Consider the following 18,574-nt stretch of genomic DNA (forward strand, 5'->3'; position numbering starts at 1 on the left):
TTTTAATATAATTATAATTATACCAGCTTTTGTCTGTTCAGTTTCAAAGCCCTTATCTAAAAGTAGCAGTGCTGTCATGAATACCACATTCAATGGATCACCTATGAAAAATAAGATCAAAATACAGCTGGTGAACTGCACTCATCACTTCATTGGATTCCATGTGGGCACTACCATCTGTACTTCCAGTTTGTTTAGCATGGGAGGCTGACAGATTAAGGGTACAGGCAATTCGATCAAGTCTTAAGTTCCAAGTCACTTTACTTTGTTTAAAAACAAAACTATAACAACATTTGACTGCAAAACCGTGTGTATGTGCAAAACAAATTCATCCTGTAGTGGATTTCAGGAGAGTATATTGAGATGCTGATCTTTCTCGGCGTCTTGCTTTTGTTCCTCTTTGCTTGATTTTTTTTAATCACAATTTTGTCAGTTTCAGCATCTGAAAGTAGTTTATTCTGATACTGCTTTTCTGTCCTGTGAGTAGAAATCTGTCTGAAGAGTGGTTCCCTTATAAGCTATGAAGTCTATTAACAAACCAGAGTTTGACAGAGGGAATCTCATTAATGAAGATATGAATTTTGCTAATGCGACCTTGGAATGATGTAAAAATTTTCTAAAGATTTTTCTTTCTTCCTCTACGTTTTCAGGTAAGGATGATATGGATATGTGTGAGCTTAATCTTGAAGAGACTGGCTTAACTCGAAAGCGAGGTGCTGAAATTTTGCCGAGACAGTTTGAGGAAATTTGGGAGCGCTGTGGAGGTATTCAGTACCTGCAAAATGCAATTGAAAGCAGACAAGCTCGTCCTACGTATGCTACAGCTATGCTGCAGAACCTGTTGAAATAAATGTTCATTTTGCACAGTAGCATTCATGATGAGAACCCTTGCCCGTGATACAAAGGGAAGAGCTCCTCTGTGCAACAGAGGACGTAATGTTCGTTAATCATATTAGAGATGTTTAATATAAAGTGAACAGATTTTATTAATCATGTGGTTTGTTAATTTGTACTCTGTTTAATTTGTGTAGTCAGCTTTACTAGGTATGAGGACCCTGAAGAATTTTCAGTCAGTGTAGGTTGTAGCATTATGTTTATACACTGCGTTTTTCTTAGCAGTTTCTGTTACAACACTTAACACCTTTAAACGATCTATCAGTAGTTGGGTACATAGTACAAAGAACAGCATTGCAACCACTGTTTTATAAAATTCCCTCTTCAAAATACTAAATAGTGGGCTTTAAGTGGTGGACTAGTAAACAGTATATGCTGTATCTCATAACTGGAATTGTGGGGCCTTAGCTTTGACTTCTGTTCTGAAGAAGTTGGAGTGTACTTTTGTATAATCTGAGATATTTTATGTCCTGATTTGAAAAGTGGTTAGTGTCTGTTTTTACTAACTTTTTCTGAAAGTGATGGGAAATCCTTCTATACTTGAGACTCATAATTTCCTACTGTTTCTGTTACTGTTCTGTTACTATTCCTACTGTATTCTCTGTTTTGTTTCTTACTGTTATTCTCTATTTTTTTCTGTGCATTCTGAGAATTCATGTGTGTCAATATTGAGTAATGTTGTACACAAAGAATGTACTGCTTATCACACCTTATACCACATATTTCTGTTTCTTTTTTTTTTTCCTTTAAATACAAATCTCATTTTTTGGACCAAATTTCTCTTCAGAAAATATGTCCATTCTTGGACAACTAACTTATCCATGTAGTATAATTTAAATATAGCATGCAAAACTGTCCAAGACTTGTATCTGGAGGCAGATAAGGATAGCATAAGGGAAATCTGGTCAGCTTCTGGATGGTAATGTAACTTAACTGAACACTGAGACCTGTTTATTTTAATTGTAATGAGATGCACAAAGTCTGTACCTTTGGCTAGATATTGTAAAAGTTTGGCCAGTAACATAATGCATCATCTACATGCTGACGAATTAGCTGCAATTTTTAGTATACTAGACTATTGCAGTCATTCAGACACTGATCTTTATCTTGATCTCCTTTGTCAGTGTCCTAGCTTGTAACAGTTGCTTAATTAAGCAGTGAGAGATTTGGTGGATAGGAATTACTAATTTCATTCAGTTTCAAGATGGATCCCGTTTACTGATGTGATTATTTCACCAGGCTGGCCATTATTTCAACAAAGTAGGTGTAGCTATATATTATTTCACTGTTAAGAATTGGAAATATAAATAACTTGTTGTCCCATTACTTATTCAACCTGATACAAAAATGAAATCTTGCTCTACAAATTGACAGCTTGCTCACAGTACGAAATAATTTCCTTTCAGTTTACTGTGTTTGAAACCTTTTGAAAAATGTTTATAAACTTTAGTGTATAATTACATAAATAGATAAAAGTCATTAATGACTTCCAAGAGATACATTTTTGTAGCACAGACAGAAAGCTTGTGATGCGTGTGTCCTCGCTGATCGGAAATTATGCTTGCCTGCCTATGTCTAATTATTATTACAAATGCACTCCTTACTGTAATATATGTGAAGGTATTTGAGGAATACATTAACTCTGTATGAATTGGCCACATCAGGGAACTTCAACTTCCATTGCATAATCATTCTGCTTTTTGATCACATGATTACAAACTGGCAAATGTGTTTTCATTTTACTGAAAATGCCCTCTAAGCTGAAGCAGTAATTTTTAGCTGGAAGATGATAGGAGAATTGACTAGCAAGTTGTGTGCAGATCTGTACAATGTTACATGACTTTCAAGGCACTTCTTATGAAGCATTATTGAATTGGAATGAAGGTTTCAGAACTTCCAGTCTCCAAAAACTTAAAACTGCAAAAGCTTTGACGTTGTATTTGACACAAGGAAAAGAAAATCAGTGAATTGATAGGGCTGAGAAGCCCTGTCTTATGTTTATTTCTATCTGGATTTAAATTCCTGTTCAGGCTCAGATTATATATACAGAGCAGATCTTAACAAGACTGAACACTAAGAAAAGAACCTCAGTACTTAAAGTGTGTGTGTGTACACACATATATATACATAAAAGCTTAAGTATATATATGTGTATGTATATATACGTATCTGTAAACATAACTGTGGGGAACTCTAAATAAAATCGTTAACTTAATTTTTCCAGTCTGTTCCTTTCATTATGCCAGTGTCTCCTTGACTGAGGCTGTTTCTTGACAGCAAGATGCCTACAGACTGGTATTGGAAGGAAACTTTATTTTCCTGACTTGAGTGTATGGGAATTTGTGTTAGTTATACGATAGACAAATATTAGGTATTGGACTATAAAATAGTGGAGGAGGAACTGGTGGCTGGATGTTTTCAGTTTAGATGTTCCCCATCTCTGCATTGGTTGAGCAGTGTGCTCGAGAAGATACATTCCATAAATCAGGGTATTCTAGTTTGCACAGTAGCACACCTCTGTTCATTCTGTATCAAAACAACACAATTTTAGTTTTTGTCAATCTTTTTGTGCAACAAAATTTTCTTGCTGTTGTTCTCTTTTTTTTTTTTTTTTTTCAAATGAGAAATATTCATCTACTTCTCCAGCTTTTCTCTGTTGTCTCATCTACTGTGTCAGATTGTGATACTGTTGGATGGTTTGGCACCAGTCTCTGGTCTTAGGGATTGTGCTGTTATCTAATGCCCTTCTGATCTACAGCTCTAGGGAATAGAAAAAAAAGTTGTTTTTGAAGGAAAATGAGGTTCTGTGTGTCTCATTTATATAAACATTTCCTCATCCCTGTCGGTGCAGCTGCCCATTATAGTTGAGAACTTCATGAAACACTCCAGAAAATAAGGAGAGGAAGAGAATCACTGGGCTACATTCCTGACTAAGTACCAGTCTAGAGAGTGCTACTCAAGGATCATAAGGTCATTACATACTTGCCTATTACCCACTGTTGAGATTGGTTTTCTTTTTGTCACTGAAGCCCTTGTTTGGTTGTTTTTTGTTTTTTTTTTTTCCTGTTGTTTTTTTTTTCCCCCCAAAATATTTTTAAAGTATTTAAATGACCTCCTAATACTGTACTGAAAATCTAAAAAATAAAATACATTCCACGTTGAAACCTCACTTGCATGTCTCTTATTTTGAAAAATTTAAGTGGAGTAAGTAAGGGTAAATTATGATATGAGAAAGATGGAAAGACTTCTGTGCTAAATCCTGTATCCTTGTATTGCAATTGTTTTTCAAACATTTGTTGCTTTACCACAAGAGCTTTATTGTAATCAGTGCAAATATTGTTTTCTATGGTATTTACCATTTGCATCTGCTTCATTTTCTTAACAGTGACTAGTGGAACTATTTAGGATGTGCTGAGTTTATATGCTGCGAGAGTTTTGGAGTTGAAGAAAAAAGAAGTAAAGGCTTCAAACTTGCCTCTTTCAAGGGCCAAATCAGAGTATTATTTTTCAGTTCAATACAGTTGAAGTAATTCAGGCTTTGAACGTTTTTAGGCATAACTTTGTGTCAATATCTTTATGCTATGGTTGGAACTGCAGTTAAAGTACAATTTAACATCACATTTAAAATGATGTGATGCACCTTAGTGTAAGATTAAATACCAGTTCAATCCCAGCAAAATTTTCAAGGAGATGGTTTTATTATAATTTATTGAAATACAAAAGGCTTACATCCAGCAAATATATTTGGTAATTAATAGTTAAGAGTGATAAATACATACATGAATAATGATTATTAAAGTACACAACTTAAAATTACTTATTTTTTTAAGCTAATGATAATGGGTATGGGGAGAGATATGCTAAACACATACAAAAATACATTTGTAATGAAAAAAAAAAAAGGAAAGAATGCCTTCAGCATTCTTAATGCATCTTAACTTATGTGAGCAATTGTAAAAAGCTAACACTGCTGGCATGGGTGATGTCCCATGCAACGTAAGAAGTATTTTTAAAGTGAGCTTTATACTGAAGGTACTGTGTAAAACGGCATCTTTAGTGGTTTGTTTTGTTTTAAAGTATTTCCTAGTGAAACAGAGGAAGTAGAAATACAATTTCAGCTGTAGAATCCTAGAATTGTTTCCTTGGTGCATTGCTTTCATTTGTACATAATCATCAGTTCTGTTGGTTTTGCAAGGAGACCTGTTTGTGCAGTTATTTGGGATTTATAAACACTGTCAAGGGCGTATAAGAAGGTAAAATTCATTCTTTGTTGTGGTAACTGTGTGGTACTGAAAGCTAGAAAGATTTACAACAGAAATCAGCTACTGTCCTGAATACATGCAGGTTTCACATCTGAATGAGAAGCTGTCATCCACTGTAGCCATGAACTTTTTAGAAGCTCACTTTCAGCTGTACATACAACTTCAGATTTGTGCCAGGTGCCAAACAGTGCCTGAATGTAATACAACACTGGCAGGGCACGTATATTTGCATATACTCAAGAAAAAGGTGTTCAAGGTAAAGTAATGCTCCTGTTTGAGTCAGGATTATGGATTCATAGAGCATGAATTGTTAAGCCTATTCAATAATTAATGGCCTCTCATCCTCTGCCAAGATTTCTTCTAGAGAAACTAAGAGTAACCTCTCGATATGATTGGTATGTACTGAGTTTAAAGTGTGTTTGTGCGTGACTGTAACTTATTCCCTAGGTAGCTGGGAATGTGAATCACATGCTCTTAAAGGATGAAGAAAACTACAAGCACTTCACCTATTCAGAAAGTTTGAAGTCCTAGGATTAGACAGGTGGCCTGAGCTCTTTGGAAGCCGACTGGACGTGGCCCTGGGCACCCTGCTCTGGGTGTCCCTGCTTGTGTGGGGGTTGGGACGGGTGAACCAAAGGTCCCTGTCAACCTCACTTGTGATGGGATTCCATCACCAGGAATTAACTAGTGAAGTGTATATGTATACATTATGCTTTAAGTGACAGAGACATAAGAATCTTAAATTCAGAGAAGCTCTTAAAAATAACTACAACTTCTGTGTGATTTCTGGTCTGTGTGCTACAGGGAGAGGATGAAAATGTTCCCGAATGCTTTTAATGTAGCCTTTGGTAAGAGGTAAGAACGTTACTAGTGACAGCTCTTATTTCCACGTTTGCTACTTGCTTTGCTTTAGTGTGTGTAAGAAAGGTTAATAAAATAGTGTAGGTCTGCTTTAAAGTTTTGTCTGTTCTTCCAGGCTGATTGGAATGATACAGTATTGCAAAAAATGTCATTTCTGAGCAAAAGCTGTTGCTAGCACTAGGCTCTTACAAATAGCATTAAGATATATACATACTGTATGCTTAATGCATGCACCTTATCACAGGTTACTTCTTACCAGTCAAGTTTTAGACATGGTCACACAGTTGAGCAATAAGGTCGAGCTGTTTTTCTGTAATGACACGATGTGTTTAATGTGTGCTGATGTTAAAGAGGAAGTGATGCATCTTTAGGAATCCTCTGATTTTTTGTTATGCATTGTCCACCTGAACTCCAGTCTTGAATAATGCGAACCTCCTTATTCTGAATACCTGTAGAAGAAATTCTCATAAGACATTTTGAATTTCAAAATACATAATTTTACTACTGTTCAAAGCAAAGAACTCAAATCTTTTGAGATCATCTCTAGTTCCTTCTAAAGAGAATTAAGTTGATCCTACACCTGAAGCTATTTTACATACTAAATCATTGAGAAGAATTATGATTTTTCCTCCCTGGTGTGACAATGCTGTGTTTCTGTGTGAATAACAAATATTGACTATATCATCATAATTTGAAGAACATACTTGTGAGCATTTTTTCAGTGCTTGGAGCATTTTTTTGTGCTGCAAAAGAAGCCATAGCTAAAGGGCCTAGGATTCACAATTACAGCATGCTTGGAGTAAATTACAATTTGGAATGTTTAGTTTCGCAGCCTCAGTTTGGTGTAAGAACAGCAGCATTGCTGAGCAAACTCACACGTTTGTGAAACCTGATGTGTGTTACTCATGAACCAAGAGACCAGATCATCCATCCCTGTGGTGCTTCAGGTCGTCTCATGGTTGTGATAATGAAACACTGACCTGTGATATTGATGGGAAGCTCCAACTTGCAGTGCTGTCTTATCATTTTAATCCAAAATACTGTTTGCTTGATTGTCCAAGTGACTGACATGAGAATAAAATAAATGGCAGTCTTTGTTTTCTTCTCAAATATGATTTCAGTCATCTTGGTGGCTGAGAGTGACTCTTGCAGAGGGCGATGCTGCATGATAGTCACTGGTTTTGATGAGCAAAGAATGACATTTTGTATATTTCTGAGGGGAAATCTATAATGGCTTTTAAGCTTGATCTGCACTGCATCAAAATAAGTCATCTGTATCCATGCGAATTAGATTTAGTATCATCTTTTCTTTCGTCCTTGGGGTTAGATCCATTACTGAATTTTGCCAGATAACACGTTGAAAATGAAGCTTATTTACCCCAAATGCGTGTAAGAGCACAAATAAATGACACGTTGATAGAATAGCATTTGACAGATCAATTGCAAAATAAGAGATGTTACAGACAGCTGGAGGTAATACTCCTCCAGCTGAAAGCAGTATCTTACTTTTCAGCAGCCTTTTGGCTGAACAGAGAAGATCCAGCAGCATCCCTGATAGGGACAGGAGATATCACAAGAGAAATTTTGCATTTTGAATGAGCTCATGTTTTCAACTTTCATCTCTAAGGAACGAAGAGCACGTGCCACGCTGAGGTAGGCAGCAGAGAAATCAAGTTGGCAGGATCACTTTCTCAGGACGTTTGCTGTTTCAGTCTGAAGGGGCCTATCCTCTGGAATGCATACATTCTAGCTTGTCGCATTCTGCTTTGACTCACAATTCTTTTCTTTTTCACATGACTGCTTGCTGAGCAAGACAGGCAGCGTTCCCAGAGGCTAACCATGCACAGTGCTGTCTGTCATTGTCACCCGCTTGCAAGAATTTGTTCTCTTCTGAGCTTAGAAAAGGACGAACCAGTTCTTCACAGAGACATGAAATGTATTTCTTACACATTGCAATGCAAAGCAAAACAAAATTATAAAATTGCCATTTTCAGTTTGGCATAAAAATTCTAGATATCCATCTCTCCCTGAAAATTTGATTGGAGTAACACATTCTGTTCTAAAATCCTGTCCTCAAAGGAGTTGGGAAGTGACATAGAAGTGTTGCTCTTAGTTTCAGCTCACAAAAGCTGTGTTCTACATCTATTTTTCCTCCCCTTTCTCTGTCATCTTTTTCCCAGTTGTTAAAGGCATATTTTACCAAAAGCCTCTGACGTGCATACTCATTTTTGAACTTTACTTGTGAAAAATGGCCAAATACTTCTAATTATTTGTTCATTCCATGTAGTTGCCTCATTTCTCAACTAAATTCATTTCCGTGACCAGATCTTGGGGAGAGCTGTGTCAGTACACTTCTAACAATTTAAATTGCACTGAGCAATATTTTCTAAACAATCTGTCATTCCTATTAAAACTTCCTCTTTTTTTTGCATTTGTGTTGAACTTCCAACTTTGATTTCAGATATTCCTTCCTTCTTCACGTTTAAATAACTGTTGTCCTATTAAGCTTCCAAAGAAAAATGAGCTTTTCTCTGTATAGAACTCAGGTTGGATATCAGGAAATTTTCTTCTCAGGAAGAGTGGTGATACGTTGGCACAAGCTGCCCAGAGAGCTGGTGGAGTCACCATCCCTGGAGGTGTTCAAGGACCTATGGATGTGGCACTGTGTGATGTGGTTTGTGGGCACAGTGGGGATGGGTTGGTGGTTGGACCAGATGATCTTAGAGGTCTTTATCAACCTTAACAATTCTATGATTTTTTTGAACTACAGAGGCTTCCTAGTAACATTGCCAAGAGGAAACAGTAGAGGTTTAAAGCTCTTGAAAATCATCACAAACCTTGGTTTTGTCTGTCTGATGCGGGAAATGCAGAATTTCACAGACTAACTTGTCAGTCCTGGCTTTGTAAACTGGTCTGGTGACCTAAAACATGAAATTGGAAAGGTAAAAAAAAAAAAGAGGTTATTTCAGTCAATAATTTACAAAAGGCACTTGGATAGAGTGGAGCACCAAAGCCATGCAAAAGAGCTGTACGAAAAGCAGTTCTACGTTCTGTTAGGAAACAAAGATGACAGTAAATGTGAAAACTAAAAAATAAATACCAAAATTAGTGTTCTTAGTTCTGAAATTGCTGAGCAAGAGCTTAAGATCAGATTTAATTTAGTTATAGAGGTAAGACATGCAGATGGAGCTGTTATTTGAGTGGTGCTATGTGTTGAGGAACAAGAAAAGAAGTTCCATGCATTTTACCTCCGTAGTGAATTGTGTTTTCAAGTCTGTGTAATGCTTCTTGGTCAGTGGTCTCTGAGGAGCTACTGGCACAAGCACTTACACTACAAACCGTGTGGTAAAAGCCAGTTATGGCTTCATCGTGTTCGAAAGCGGAGTTCATCCTTGCAGCATTTTCTGAATTGTGGCTGCTGAGAGTGGGCCTTCTACAATGCAGAACATTTTTGTTTAGGTAAATTTCAAATTGCAAAATGAAAAAAGAGGGTTATTTTTTGAAACTTGAGGAAAAAGATCATGAGCCGCTTACTCCAAATTAGGGTTTCTTTTGCATTTTCTTCTTAACTTAATAATTAAAATGATGAAAAGAAAAGCAAGGCTCAGTGAGCCAAGAATGACAGGTTTGAAAGTGAAGGGTTGTGTGGGTTCTGGAGCAAATTTTTCACAGCGCTGTTCTTGGTAAAACTTGTGTCTGCGTACAGGACATCTAAAATGGGGAGAGGAAGAGACAAATATACAGAACTTGAGGGCAGAAAATGCAGAATACCTCAAATGAAAACAAAGGAGAACATGCAATTAAATACAAGCACAGTATTATTGTATGTATCTGTATCTATGTACCTGTATGAAATAATGTGATTCATAACAGAGGAAGGAAAATACTCTTAGATTCATGACAGTGAGTGTTAAACAAAAAGCCACAGATTGGTTCTTTGTTCACTTAACAAAGGTCAAATAACATTCGTGTTGTGGTACCTTAGAAGTTCAGGTGTGTTTCAGAATAATTCTTGAACATCCCTCTGAAGCCTATATTCTGTTTACTGGTGGCTTTAATCTGACTAGCAGGGTCTGAAGTAAGAGATTCCACTATAAAGAGCTTCTTCAAGACAAAGCAGAAGATTACTGTATTTTATGAGAACAGAGGGTTTCCAGTTGGTGGAAAAAATGGCGTGGTTCTGAGTAAATTCACAAACGGATGCTCCCACATTGGTCAGAACTTACTATACAGACTGTACGAATGGGCAGAGCTGTTAGTCTGAGACTAGCATTACGTTTGTATGCACTTTGCTATAATTTACACAATTTTGGCGTATTACTTTTAGAACTTCTAGTACTCTTACCATTGGTTTGGTAGTTTCTGCACCTGGGCCTTTCTGAAGTGGGAAGCGATTATTTTCTGCAGTGGGTTGGTTTCAAAGCTCACTTTGCTACTGCAGTAGAGCTTTCAGGAGGACCCCATTAGGTGATGGGTTCCAAACTGAAATACTGCTGCTGCACTATGGCCTGTCTTGCAAGTCACTGAGCTCAATTCCCTTTTCTGTGACTCCTACTGCAGAAAATGAATTGTGGCAGTGTTTTGAAGTGTGTGAATATTGAATTCTTGGCTAATCAGCACAGTTTATGCTGTTGAAAAGTACGTACTCAGCTCCATTTGTTCATGGAATAGAATCAGGGGTCCATTAACAGAGTTCCAGTTAAGCATCATTTATTTACCTGCAGACAGCTCCTCTTCCTGGAACTAACTCACACTTCCCACCATTGTCACAAAGATGAGGTTCCATTTCGCACAGGCTCCGGCAGGGCAATCCATCCTGGCTTGCATAACCGGGTTTACAAAGGCAGTCAGCCTCTTTTGTCCACTCATTCATTATGCATTTGGAAAATTCATCACATGCCATGAATTTGCATGGGTCTGCCTGATCAGCTGTAAAGGATGGGTAAATCATTAATGGGAGCATTGAGATGTCACCCTCCAAGTATTTGGGAAGCTGGGTGGCAGCCAGAGTAAACAGTGCACGCTTGTACATGTTAATGGGGTATAATATGGCATAAGGGGACACATTTTTCTTCTCTGGTTGACACAGCAAGCTTGCAAAGCTTATGTTTACTTGTATAATTGTTTACTCCTATCCTGTGATTTTACCATTTCTCACTGTCAAGGCTTTTCATACTTGAATATTTTGATCCATTCTTGTTTTTTACTTTAAAGCCCTTGTTTTGTACTCAAGGATGCTATGCTACTCTCTTATATTTGTATAAGAACTAATTTCTGCTGTAACCATCTGAAGCATATTCTAGGGCATAACAAGGGGAAGGAATCAGCTTAGTGAGTATTGCACAACACTATGAAGACTGCAAGCTAGAAATAACAGCACTGTCCACCGAAAATACGTGCATTAGCATGGGGAAAACCTTGCTGTGTGTTTATTTTGATATATATATATATATTGTCAGGGATACCTCTTTGAAATTAAATGAAAATGATTTTGCCAGTGTTGGGCCTTGGGCAGGCCCAGGTCAGAGGTACTGCAAAGCCCTGACTTCAGCTGTCACACAAGCCTTTTTCCCCATTCTCTGCTTCTTCCTAGAAAGGCACGAAGGACCCAGAAGGAGCTATTGAAGGCAGAGCTCAGCCCAGCTGAGTGCTGATGGAGATGTAAGAAGGAAGACTGCAGCCCTCTTGTCTCTTGGAGGTGGTTTCATGCATGTCATAAGGTGTGGCCCATAAATAGAAGGCAGAAGATGAAAAGTAGTGCAGGGGATACAGACTCTATTTTTATCAGCACACTGTTTCAGTAAGCTGTGTGAATCCAGTAAGGCAAAAACTAAGGATCATGTGAATGGAAATGAGGGCAGATGGACAGGCAGGAGCGGGGCTACATAGCACAGCAGGTTCTGAGTGACCTGAACTCTCCAAAGGAGGTTAATGCACCTTCTCTTAGCTGTGGTGGAGAATTTGGTATAAGGACTGGCCTGCAGAAATTAAAAAACACTCAAAGATCTGCTCCATCTCTGGAGGTGTTCAGGGCCGGGCTGGATGGGTCCCTGTAGCAGCTGAGCTGTTGGGGGGCAGCTCTGCCTGCTACAGGGATCTGGGACTGCGTGGGCCTTGAGGTCCCTTCCAATCCAAGCCATTCTGTGGTCAGTGTGTGCTACAGTCCTGCAATGCTAAGAAGCTGGAAGGTATCAGTATTTCTTTGTGATAGGGTGAGTTAGGCATGAGCAGACTGCTGTGCTTGGTGATGGTGTTTCATTTCCCTTAACAAAGTTTCGGGCTTTGTACCTGCTGTGCTCTTTAACCTTCTCTGTGTTTTCACTTTGTTTAGCTGACAAAAAACAAAATGAATGCAGATATTTTTAAAAGCCTGCTACATCATTCTTTGTTATTATTTATGACAGATGTAGTTAGTGCTTTTACAGCTGTAAAAGCTGCTGAGTCTGGTTATGTGCTTTGGGCTGTCAGTTCCCATCAGCGTTTCCTTGTGATGTAACGCTGTTACCACTAGATGGCTCTTATTTTCACAATAAGTAGGAATTTGCTGGCATTACCTTAATTTACTACTCTTTCCACCCTTCCACAAAATAAAAATACTGTGGGGCTATGAAACACCCGTGTGGAAATACACTGAATTTCTAAACGTGATTTATTCAATATATATTACCAAAGCAGAGAACCTATGGCAGCCCAGAATTCAATTTTTTCTAGGACTCCTTTATCCCTCATTCAGTAAAACATCAGTTTATTGCAGCAGCTTTTTGGAGTTCAGACAATGTAGTTTTGTTAACTTTCTTTGCCACACGCATTTGATTCTCTTAGTGGCCACAAGGAGATAAAATGCAGACAGGTTAGAAAGTGTCTTCATGAATAGTAAATGGACATTTTGTGCTCAAGTTGCCAGAAGTCAGTGAGGAAAAATACCACCAAAAAGGTGCGACTCAGAATACTCTAAACTTCCCATGTTAGACTGGTGTCTAGATATGCTGTTACTGACTTTCTTCTGTTTAACAAATACTTCAGACTTAGAAGCACATTTGTATAGAGATAACAAGATGGGTGTAAATGACGTCAAATTGGGTGGGAGCATTGATCTGCTTGAGGGAAAGGAGGGCTCTGCAGGAGATCCTGTAGAGGCCTGTTTGATGGGCTGAGTCCAGTCACAAGATATTCAACCAGGCCAAGTGCAGGTCTTGCACCTGGGTCGTAACAATCCTATGCTGCTCTACAAGCTTGGAGCAGAGTAGCTGGAAAGCTGCATAGAGGAAAAGAATCTGAGAGTTTTAGCTCACAGCTGACTGAATACAAGCCAGCAGCATGCCCAGTTGGCCGAGAAAGCTAATTACATCCTGGCTTCTATCAGAAATAGTGTTTCAGTAGGAGCAGGGAGGTGATTGTCCTCCTGTACTTGACACCTTGAGCTGTGTTCAGTGTTGACTCCCCACTGCAAGAAGGATACTGAGTTGCTTGAACATCTGCAGAAAACAGCAAGGAAGCTGGTGAAGGTACTAGAAAGTTATGAGAAGCAGCTGAGAGAACTGGAGCTGTTTGCTTTAGAGAAGAAGTGACTGAGGGGAGACCTCATTGCTCCAAATACATGAAAAGAGACTGCAGCGAGGACGGTGTCAGTCTCTTTTCTCAGGGGACAAGGAAATAGTCTCAAGTTTCACCAGGGGAGATTTAGATGGGATATCAAGGAAAATTCTGTCATGGAGTAGGTGGTCAACCAGTGGAACAGTCTGCCAGGGAAGTGGTGGAGCCCTCATCCCTAGAGGTTTATAAGACATGTGTGCACATGGCACTAATGGATGTGATTTAGACGTAGGAACTTGGTAGGTCAGGTGGATGGCTGGATTTGATGATCTTGAAGGTTTTTTCCAACCTAAATTATTTTATGACTATGTAAGGTTTTAAATCAGGAGAGATTCTGGAATCACAAATCCACAGAGAGCTATCTATTACTAAAATTTAGGACAGTGAGTATCTGTAGAATCCTAGTATTCCTAGAAATTTTCATTCTGTCCTGAAATCTATAGCCCTCTAAAGATAGATCTAATGATGTCCTAAGCAAAGATTTTCTTACATTGCAAAAATCATCAGAAATGATGTTTTACCTACTCAGATAAAAGATTTGGATGAGTCATTCTTGTGAACTGCACTTAAGCTTTTTTTATTCCTGTCTTCACCCAGCCATTGTTCTAATTTTTGTTTCCCAGCACTTGGCTCTTGATCTGAAAAGCAGTTGCTGTATGCAGAGACCAACACTTCCATTTAGCATTTCACTACAGTATGGAAACTGATGTGCAGATAGCTGAATCTGCAAGATCTTTTTTTGTATTACTTCTGATCACTCACTAGTAAGCTATTCATAATATAATTATTTCTAAAAAAGCAATCCTTCTAAAGCTGTAAAATCTGGGGAAAAAAATACCTGCTAGGTTTTGGTTTAGTATATATGTTATCTTACCTGGCTCAATATCCAGGGAGTAGCTGTCAATCTCCAAGTTGAGGTGTTGGGCAGCAGCGTCACAGAAGTCTTCCAAAACACAATGTACTGCTTCTGTGATATTATATGGCACTGTTCTGGCAAATTTCATTTTACTGTTGACAATCACACTTCCATTCCTGAAGTTAAGTATTTCCAGTTGCTTAAAACCTGTGAGGTTGGACTGGAGGTATGGAAGTAGCTGCAAAACAAAAGAGCATTTTTATTTTACCTTATCAGTGCCTAGCTACTGTAATTTCTCTTCTAGTTGTTTTTACTTATCAAGTACACGTTACACACTTTTTCTCTGATTTTAATATCACTGCTAAACTTCACAACCAAATTCACCTTTTTATTTTTTGGTATTTTTGTGACTCTTGTGTCTTTCTTAATAATGTATTGAGTTGGACAGCAGCAATTTTCCCTATAATGAAATGCATGGCAGCTGGGGAACTTGTTCATCTGAAAGAAAAAAATATCACCACACTCAAAAGCCAACTGTAATTATTTTCAAATATTCAATCCGGGCAGATTAGAACATAGCATAACAGGTGTGCTACTGAGCTGACCTGTTGCCCTATTGTACCCATAAAGAAAATCCATATTTAATCACTAGCTTAGCCTCTGCTAAGCTATGATATCTTTTATAAGGCTATTTTTAAATTTGGCATAGAGATACAAGTCTTAGATGTATTCAGAATTGTTGGTGTAGTCTAAGATAAAGCCAAATAGTGACACGCAAGGCATATATCTGGAGTCTTTTGAACAAGTAAATACTTCAATAATTGAGTTCATTGGGTGTTTTTTCACATCCTGAGAACGTCCCTGGGTTATAAGTCCCTTAACAGCGCTGCTTATCAGACCAAATTGCAGCAGGGTCGGATGCTGTTAAAATACTGTGCTTTCCAGGGCTGACTGAGCCAACTGGCATAAATCAGAAATTCCTTGCCAAAACCCCTTGGTACAGCTCTCACAGAAGCTAGTAACTGTTTTTCCTGAGTTATGGAGCAATAATTAATGTAATTTAGTGATGAGGGATGTGCATTTATTTTCAAACTGTGTCTGACTATTGCATGTGTTGTTCAAGTTGCTCATCACCCACCAATTGCATGAACTGTTGTTCTAGAGCTTTGTATTCCTGCGAGCTCCGGTTGAAGAGATCATCAGAGAAGTGCATGTTGGTTACCCTCAGGCTGAAGAAAACCACAAGTTCTTTGCCTTTGGCTGCCGTTGTCATGGAGCTGGTGGTCACATACTTCAGTGTGGGAGCCTGGGTGACTTCTACAGGCTCAGTTGTCTGCACTGAGATGTAGCCACTGCCATGCTCTGCCTCATCCAGCACTGCTGTGCTTTTCACACCAGTGCCGTCCAACTCAGCAGCAATGTCCTGCACTCCTGTGCTGGCACGGTCAGGAAGAGCGCTGGCAGCCTCTGGCATTGAGGTGTCTGGTACTTCAGGGGACTGGTCAATGACAACAGAATGGCTGTAGAATGGGCTGGTCACTGTGGGCAGTAGAGTTTGGTCTGGTGGCAGTGCTCCTGTAAAAGTGACCTCTGGCTGCGTGGCAAACAGATCGCTTGAACCGATAAGGAAAGGCAACGTTTTGTATGTGCTGGTTGTAACCAAAATGTCATCACCTGATGATTCTAGTTCATCCATGATCTTCACTGCTGCAGAAAAACAGGGGAAAGACAAAGAGCTAGTTTAAAAAATGAGTGTGGTAAACCTCAAGCACGGAGCCAACATTGTCTTGTACTTCCACTGTAGCATTTTTAAAAGGAAGATTTAAAGTTACCTAAACATGAAAATGTTATTTTCATCAGCAAAGAAGAGCTACAGGAATGAAACACCTCATCTACTTGTTTGTGTGGTGAGATTTCTGTAGGTGATGTGTTTAAGTAATAATTACACCCCGTAAGTATTTCCTGAGCAATTCCTAAACGCAGCCTTGTTTTGAAGGGATATAATTGTGCTGTCAGTTTATATTGACAGAAAGAGTGAATTACAACTTCAAATTGTCTGCTTTGATCAGTTCTATGCCAGAGTCGTTCTGTTGCTTCCCTCTCTGCTAGAGGTTAAGACTATTAGTTACCAGTAACGATAAAACGTTATTAAGCAAAATGGTGAAGCAATCTCCTTTGATTTACCTAGTACAACAGCAGCAGTGAAAATAAAATCCAACCCTAAGAAATCATTTGCTGCACTCAAGAAGCCACCATCTGATCCTGATGCTAAACGTTCATGAGGTTCCCACTCAAGGCTTGGCATGGACCTCAGCTTTGTGATGGATGTACCTGAAATCCAAATGTGAAGTGTGATGAAACTCTGAAAGTGGATTTCAGTTACCTGCCTGCCATGACCTCACAGAAAATGATGGCCTCTGTCCCACAGATGTCTACTCAATAGCTATGTCCTTTTTCATCAATATACTTATGGGTGCTCCACATTATGAACTGCAAGCAGACTAGCAGGGCAATATCACTCATCAGTTGATAGGACAGTTTTCTCTAACTAATGAATTATTCCATTCTCTACTTCCTCTCAGGGGCCAATGAAGTAACTGAACAATTGTTTGCACTGGGAATAATCCTCGCTAAGAAAGGTGGCAACTATTCCACAAACGACACAGGAATTGCCCACGCATAGTCTTTGTGTCTCTTTCTGCTTCTTTGCTTCCAAATGAGTGAGGACAAACCTGCTGCTGTATTGCTGTTTTTCAGAAAAAATGTGTATTTTCAACAAAGAAAACCTTCAGGCAAGATGGCTGCCTATTTTGTTTACGCTAGTTTTTGATATGCTCTTTCTTTACTTACGCAGATTAATGCTTTGGCCAGTGTATTTTTTTTTTTCTATAGAGCCATTATTAAAACATTGTTTCCCTTTCACTGTTCTTTCCTTTATTGACATAACGTACATTTTCATACACGGGGTGAGGTTAGCATGTTTTATTAGGAATGTATAGCCTCATTCTGCTAAGTTGGCCACATGACTGACTAGTGGTTAAATTATAGGAGTGGGTTGTGAAAGACTCTTTGGGAATCTTGAGAATACATGTTGTTGTAGCATTTATAGCACTTCTAGGGGGCATTTAAAAGTTAAGTGCATCCTCCAAGCCAGTCAGTCACCTTTTCTCTGTTTGAGACCCCAGAGGAACACTTATCTCAAATATGGATAACCATCCAAACATATGTTGGATCTTTTGATCATCTGATGCCCGATTTTCCTCTTATGTGATTTTTGTTATCTAAATCAATTCTTTCAGCTCCTCTTAGCATTACTGAAGTTCACTGATATCTTTGAGTGTTTAGAGTGATGAGAACTAAGACAGTTTTTTTTGGAAATGTAAACTTCTCATGGTGTTATAGTTCGACTCTACCAGCAGACAAGCACAGTACTGGCACTGGTGAATGTTCTGTGGATTTTACTACAGAACATCTAAATTTTGCTCAAATATCAAATGTTCTTTCTCTTAATTCTTCATTTTTATATCTGTTGTAAATTTTTAATATGCTCTGGATAGGAAATATATAGATTTCTACTTGTTTGTTTTACAGGAAAATGAACTCCACCCAAATAGGCTGAGCCAAAATTTTTCAGATAAAACATTCTGGAAAGACCATTACAGCAACTGTTTCCATTTATGCAGTCACTATATCTGTAAGTAGTGCAAATGTTATTCCATTATAAAAATATCTGTCTGATAGCAAAATGTATTTTAAGGTTGTTTTTAACAAGTAATGAGTAATAATAGATGCTAATATAATAAAAGGGTGACAGCCCTCATCCTTGCAAACCTAGAGAGTATCCAAAAGAGAAGAGCAAAGTGCTGTACAGATCCAGGGTTCTGCATGGGTTCTGGACAGAGCACAAAGCACCAAATGCTACAGCACAGCTGAAGACCCCGGTGCTTCATCAGGATCTTGAGACACTTTTCTCTTGTGTCCTTGTGTTTCTTGTGTAATCAAGGATACAGACAGATTAGGTAAACAAATCCAAAACAGGCATGGTGATGTTCTCCATTTACAAAGCTCTTGCTGTTACTTGTGATGCTGATAAGGAGTGAGAGTCCCT

The 18,574-nt window shown here is 38.5% G+C and overlaps 2 protein-coding genes across 6 annotated transcripts in view; one reads left to right on the plus strand and one right to left on the minus strand.

Moving 5' to 3' along the window:
• Positions 1-4,058, plus strand: part of MYO6 (myosin VI) — a 100,005-nt gene extending 95,947 nt beyond the window's left edge. For all 5 annotated transcript variants that reach the window (XM_052699991.1, XM_052699913.1, XM_052700077.1 and 2 more), the window contains one exon: positions 651-4,058. In XM_052699991.1, the coding sequence (XP_052555951.1) occupies positions 651-850 (200 nt within the window). In that variant the 3' untranslated portion in view covers positions 851-4,058. The remainder of the gene's footprint in view (positions 1-650) is intronic.
• Positions 4,059-4,523: 465 nt separating this feature from the next.
• IMPG1 (interphotoreceptor matrix proteoglycan 1) overlaps positions 4,524-18,574 on the minus strand; it is a 52,809-nt gene continuing 38,758 nt past the window's right edge. The window contains exons 13-17 of the mRNA XM_052689338.1: positions 15,605-16,173; positions 14,485-14,704; positions 10,736-10,946; positions 8,855-9,450; positions 4,524-6,466 (exon numbers count right to left, since the gene is read on the minus strand). Of these exons, the coding sequence (XP_052545298.1) occupies positions 9,210-9,450; positions 10,736-10,946; positions 14,485-14,704; positions 15,605-16,173 (1,241 nt within the window). The 3' untranslated portion in view covers positions 4,524-6,466; positions 8,855-9,209. The remainder of the gene's footprint in view (positions 6,467-8,854; positions 9,451-10,735; positions 10,947-14,484; positions 14,705-15,604; positions 16,174-18,574) is intronic.

This window comes from Tympanuchus pallidicinctus, unplaced genomic scaffold (genome assembly GCF_026119805.1).
Source record: "Tympanuchus pallidicinctus isolate F22 unplaced genomic scaffold, pur_lepc_1.0 scaffold1, whole genome shotgun sequence".
NCBI lineage: Eukaryota > Metazoa > Chordata > Aves > Galliformes > Phasianidae > Tympanuchus > Tympanuchus pallidicinctus.